The sequence below is a fragment of the Cajanus cajan genome, chromosome 9 (genome assembly GCF_000230855.2).
Source record: "Cajanus cajan strain Asha chromosome 9, NIPB_CcT2T_4, whole genome shotgun sequence".
NCBI lineage: Eukaryota > Viridiplantae > Streptophyta > Magnoliopsida > Fabales > Fabaceae > Cajanus > Cajanus cajan.
This window is the reverse complement of record NC_138525.1, coordinates 4,002,512-4,007,760: the sequence shown is the minus strand read 5'-3', so window position 1 is coordinate 4,007,760 and position 5,249 is coordinate 4,002,512. Positions and strand designations below refer to the sequence as shown.

At 28.3% G+C, this 5,249-nt stretch overlaps 1 protein-coding gene across 4 annotated transcripts; it reads left to right on the top strand.

Moving 5' to 3' along the window:
- Positions 1-1,626: 1,626 nt before the first annotated feature.
- LOC109816719 (octanoyltransferase) lies at positions 1,627-5,016 on the top strand. Of its 4 annotated transcripts, none has more exons than XM_020381809.3 (6): positions 1,627-1,818; positions 3,526-3,582; positions 3,663-3,732; positions 3,892-3,932; positions 4,267-4,326; positions 4,768-5,016. In XM_020381809.3, the coding sequence occupies exons 1-6, from the start codon at positions 1,753-1,755 to the stop codon at positions 4,819-4,821; spliced, it is 348 nt and encodes a 115-aa protein (XP_020237398.1). In that variant the 5' UTR covers positions 1,627-1,752; the 3' UTR covers positions 4,822-5,016. The 4 variants fall into 4 exon arrangements, with proteins under 4 accessions (XP_020237398.1, XP_020237405.1, XP_082919237.1 ...); XM_020381816.3 differs by having other exon boundaries at positions 1,632-1,818; positions 3,526-3,579; XM_083063111.1 differs by lacking the exon at positions 1,627-1,818 and adding an exon at positions 1,834-3,133.
- Positions 5,017-5,249: the final 233 nt, after the last annotated feature.

The window sequence follows — 5,249 nt, the reverse complement described above, 5'->3', positions numbered from 1 at the left end:
GCTTCATCTCTAGCCAACGCCTAATTTTTATCTTCAATATTTTTTGACTTTGGCCCTTTGTTTTTCCTTGCACACATCTTTAACCAATTTATAATATTCTAAGCAAATATTCTCCTCACTTTTTTTTTTCTTCTCTCTCTTTCCATTCATGATATTCTAAGCAAAGATTTTAGGTAAAGTATATCTAAACTTAATATTTTGGTCCAACCCTTGTGAATAAATGCATTGTAATGTCGATTTGATGTTTTTATTATCATGAAATTTTCGTCTATGTCAAGTTTCATGTGTCGAGATCCAATAATCAAACTAGTATCATCAGTTTTGTAACTTTGATAATCAAACCAAATCAACAGTCTGAATCTGACCATCTGTATTATCTATCGTTAATTCAAAATATAATATATTCGGATTTTAAATTGATGTACTCTATAGAATTAAAATTAATATTAAATAAACATTTTGTAATGTATAAGTATTGTTAAAATTTATAATAAAAAATAAGTGATTGAAAAAATGTTAAAAAACATTTTTATTGAAGAATAACTTATAAATCTTATCTTATATATTTTAAAGGTTTTCTTTGCAAATGATATATAAAAGATTTAAAATATAAAAATAAATATATACAAAAGTATTTACAATAAATTTTAATTACGATATGATTTACATATTTAAAAATATTTATTCATATGCGAATAATTTTTAAGTATTTGGTACTTTACTCTTAAGATTGCATTTATTATATGTAATGAAAATTTATAATAAATTATATATAAATAGATATAATATTTGAATATATATAATTTATATAAATTGATGTTTTTAATCATATAAAATATATTTAAATTTATTTATAACAATATATAAAGGTGATATAAAGTTTTGTTTTTCACTTTTTAATAACTAATTTTACCCCTTAATATCATAGTAATCTCTTCTTATTACTGTTATTTAATTTAAAAAATGACCTTAATTTAAATTTTAGTGAAAACGGCTACTTTTTCATTTTAACATTCTATCTTTTTTTTACTTTTAATTGTTTATCATTTATATACTATTTTAATTTTTATATTAACATATAGAATAAAATTATATTATAGTAATAAATAATTTATATTGTATATAAAATTATTTTGAATTATTGATAATTTATTTTAAATTATTAAAATTTAATTTATAGATTAATATAATAAATAAAAATTAAATTAGATAAAAGGTTAAAAAAATTTACCTTCTTTTTTTTTAATCAAATTTATTTTAAAATATTAAAATTTAATTCACATATAAATGTGATATATAAAAATTGAATTAGATAAAAAGTTAAAAGAATTTATAATTATGAAAATTTAATTTATAGATAAATAAAAAATTAAATTAAATAAGAAATTGAATAAATTTTTAAAATAATTTTTTATCAACTTTATTTTAAAAATATTAAAATTTAACTCACAAATAAATATATAAATAAAAATTAAAAAATGATTAAAAACATATTTTCGTTAAAAAAATTAAAAATATTGTTACAAACATTTATTATATAGATGTTGATTTGGTAAAAAAAAATGGTTTTAACCATCAAATCAAATATAAAGAATCAAATTATGTACACACTTGTTAAAAAAAAAAAAAACTGAATTTAATAAAAATGAAGAACAATAATCATAGGTTGCGTTTCTGAGTTCTCAGAAGGTTTGGGTCAGTGAAGTCTTCTCCGTGAAGAAGAAGAAGAAGAAGAAGCGTTTGCGGTAAAGCATGGATGAAGCCGAATTTCAACGCCTTCTCCAACTCTTCCCCGTTGTTCGTTCTCGCGATTATTCTGTACTTCTCTCTCTTTCTCTATTAGGGTTTTCAACTTTCTGTCTTATCCTTCATTTTTTATCTCTATTACTCTGCATCACCAGTCTCGCTTCTCTGCTGGTTAAAGTTTCGGTTTTTCAGAGACCCGTGTCGTGATTTTCGTAATTCACGCGTTGTTTTTCTCTTAACACAATGATGCCCGTTTGTTTTTACGTTGGTTTAATGGGATAGTGTTAGATTGACGTGTTTGTAGTGTCTGAATTCACGTGGAAATTGTTGGTGGGTGCAACAGAATGGGTGAGGGTACCATTAACTATGAGAAGGGCTTATTTAGTATGAGATCACAACAAGGTCCAGGCTTGAATTGGGTTGATTTGATAAATGAGGATATGGTTCAGTTCCACCGGTGAAATTGGGCAATTCAATTATTCACTAATTGTGTTAAATTAAGAGAAATTCTATGTAATGATGTAGTCTGTTTCAGCTAGAGATTCAAGTCAGAGGCTTTGGTAGGAGCAATGAGGGTAAACTCTATGGAGGTGTGCAGTGTTTGCAGATATATGGTGTATTTTGTTGAGATGGATTGATTTTATTTTTTAGGGCATTCATCTCTGTGGAGCTGTCATGGGACAAGGTTATTCAATTCATGGATTCTATCTGGGTCCCTTCCCACGGTTTCTTTTGAGGAAATTTCTATTTGAAACATTTAGCTGGATTGGAGAGCTCTTCTGTTCTGCATTTTCATGTTTCATCTTTTGTTGTATTCTTTTTATTATTATTATTTTTAGTCTTTTAGTTATAGGAGGATAGCTAATCCTCCTTCCTTTGTGTGTTCTTTCTCTTTTTCCTAATATGATATCTTATGTCATAGAAAAGTTCAAAATTATTGTAATGGCATTTTTTTTTTCTCTCCAATTTTTGAACTTCATTGAAACAATTTGAACAGATTAAGATCCCCTACAGTTGAGAAATTAACTGTAAATGATCTGAACCATAAAAATTAATTGATTTATTACTAAATAAAAGCTACAATATGAATACATTAACTATCAGCCATTAAATGCAACTGCATCCTCATGCAGATTCTTTATGAACTGTAGAGGATCCGGTTCCCAATTTGAACATTTTGAAATCCAAATGCAATATCTGCTTCTTGTAGTTTGAGGATTGGTGCAGTAAGTTAACTTTATTTGTTCTATGTGTGGGATGATGATTAGGAAATGCTAGGACAATGATACTGCTCTACTGGACCTATTTTAGAGGCAAAACTTTCTGTTTCATAACCGTGCCATCTTCTTTGTGCTCAGTTTGAATTATGGATATTGCCTTACAGTTGGTAGGATTTGTCCAGGACCAATTAATTTTATTATCTCATCTTGTTTTGATTTTCATTTGATACAGATATTGGATTAGTTTCCTGTCTTTTGTCCATTTAACTGGCATTTTATATGAATCAGTTGGTTTCTCTGCCTTGAAAGCTTTCACTGGCAAACACACACACACACACACACACACACACACACACACACACACACACACACACACACATATATATATATATATATGTATATATATATATTATTTTCTGAATTTGAAATACTGATTTCCACAGCATACTCTGAAACTGTAAAAAGCAAAGTCCACTTTTTATTTTTTAGCTTATATATTTTAGAAAATTCTATATTTGTGAATGCATTCAAGACCAAATTGACAACTGTTGAATCTCAGGAGGAACCAGTATCATCATCCAGACAACTTGAACCTGGGTCAGCACAGAATGAAGTAGTAATGCCAAACCTGAATCTGTTGTATGCATTGATGTCTGCATATATATTTGATGGTAGCTAACAAATTTGTCTCTGCAGCTAAAAGAGTGGCAAGATGCATGGGATGAAAGGGATAAGGATTTTGGGAAGCAAGAAATTAATGAAAACGGTACCACTATCTTTGGGACTTATTTATCAATTTCAGTTTTCTAGAAAGCGCATCTAAGTTCACGACTTACATGGCAATATAATTAATTACTTTGGTTATAACTTACAAGAAACAGATTGAAATTAATGCTGTGCTTATGTGAATTCTTCAAATCTACAGGTTTATTTTGGAGCAAGCTAAAGTCAGAGGCTGCTAGGAAGGTATTCTGAAATTCACCTGTTATTACTTACATATTGTTTTAGAATTGGCGTCCAAACAGGAAACATAGCACGTGTTTATTGCTATTGGAAATTTGCTTACACCCTAGTTTTAAGTCCTTCATCAAAAGTTTGAAGCTGATTATGTGAATTGTGAAATTTTAATTGTTACTTGTTAGTGACAGGAGGGGGGAGGTGTTATATCATAGAATTTATGCTGTAAGGCTATAACGTTGATGGTGATGTTATTGAGGATTTATGACATTTACATGTGATTCTTAAATAAGTTGTTATGCCTAGAATGAGAATCAGCTCATTGTTTCTGATGTTCCAACAGGTGGGTGCAGAAGAAGCGGAGAAATTTTGCAAGGCATTCCAACAAGTTCATAAGAAACTAGTAAGTGCAAAATAATTGTCATTTAGGACATTGTTCCATAAAAAATATTATGAAAGATATATTTTATATAGGGTAGTATCTTCTTAGAAACTGGAAAGCATTTTTGTGAAATTTTCTAAAATACCTATGCATTCAGAAAGGTGTATTTATTTTCTATGAAAATGTTTATATATATATATATATATATTTTCGTTGGGGTCTTTCTTGAAGGATTGTCTTTCATTGATTAGGAAAATAATTTTTGAACTGCAGAGACTTGAGAGCATTACACATGTTTTCATTTTGCAACAAATATAGAAAGTCATACATTTGCTCCTGAAATTTGGGAAAATTTAAAAAAAAAAGGAAAAAGAAACTGAAATGTTGTTTGAAACTGGGTTTCTTTGTTAATATAGTGTTTGACGAAAGTTTCTTTATGTTATGTTTTTCATTATATTTTAGGTCAATGAAGAGTTAAGTTTAGATGCTGCTCGAAGCTTCTTAAACTCATCCTAGAGTTCCAAAGGATCATGCTTTCGACATTTCCTCGTGATTCAACCATCAGCCGTTGTAATTCTTTTGTACTGTATCAAAATATTTTATAATTTAATATCGGCTATATTTTGAATTGTAGTTATTTATTATTACTATTGTATTATTAAGAACTAGCATTCTTTTTCCCCCAATAACCCTCCACCCCTTTTTTCTTCATTTCAATTGTGTGAACTTATTGTTTTTATTTGCCTTTATGTCTGGAACTTGCATCATACTGTGGTGATTGTGATTGTGATTGTATCAGAATCGATTATATCATGCAGGTGATGACTTTCCTTCAGATTAAACTACATTTATATTCGTATGTACAAAAAAATTGAACATGTGGATTTAGTTTGTGACTGTCGAGAAGGTCACAAAATACTTTGCATAAATTTCAGGGACCAAAA

Excerpts from the sequence above, each read along its gene's own strand:
- LOC109816719 (XM_020381809.3), top strand. The coding sequence starts at position 1,753 with ATGGATGAAGCCGAATTTCAACGCCTTCTCCAACTCTTCCCCGTTGTT. Across the intron at positions 3,733-3,891 it reads GCAAGAAATTAATGAAAACG|GTTTATTTTGGAGCAAGCTA; the intron begins GTACCACTATCT and ends TCAAATCTACAG. Across the intron at positions 4,327-4,767 it reads AACAAGTTCATAAGAAACTA|GTCAATGAAGAGTTAAGTTT; the intron begins GTAAGTGCAAAA and ends ATTATATTTTAG.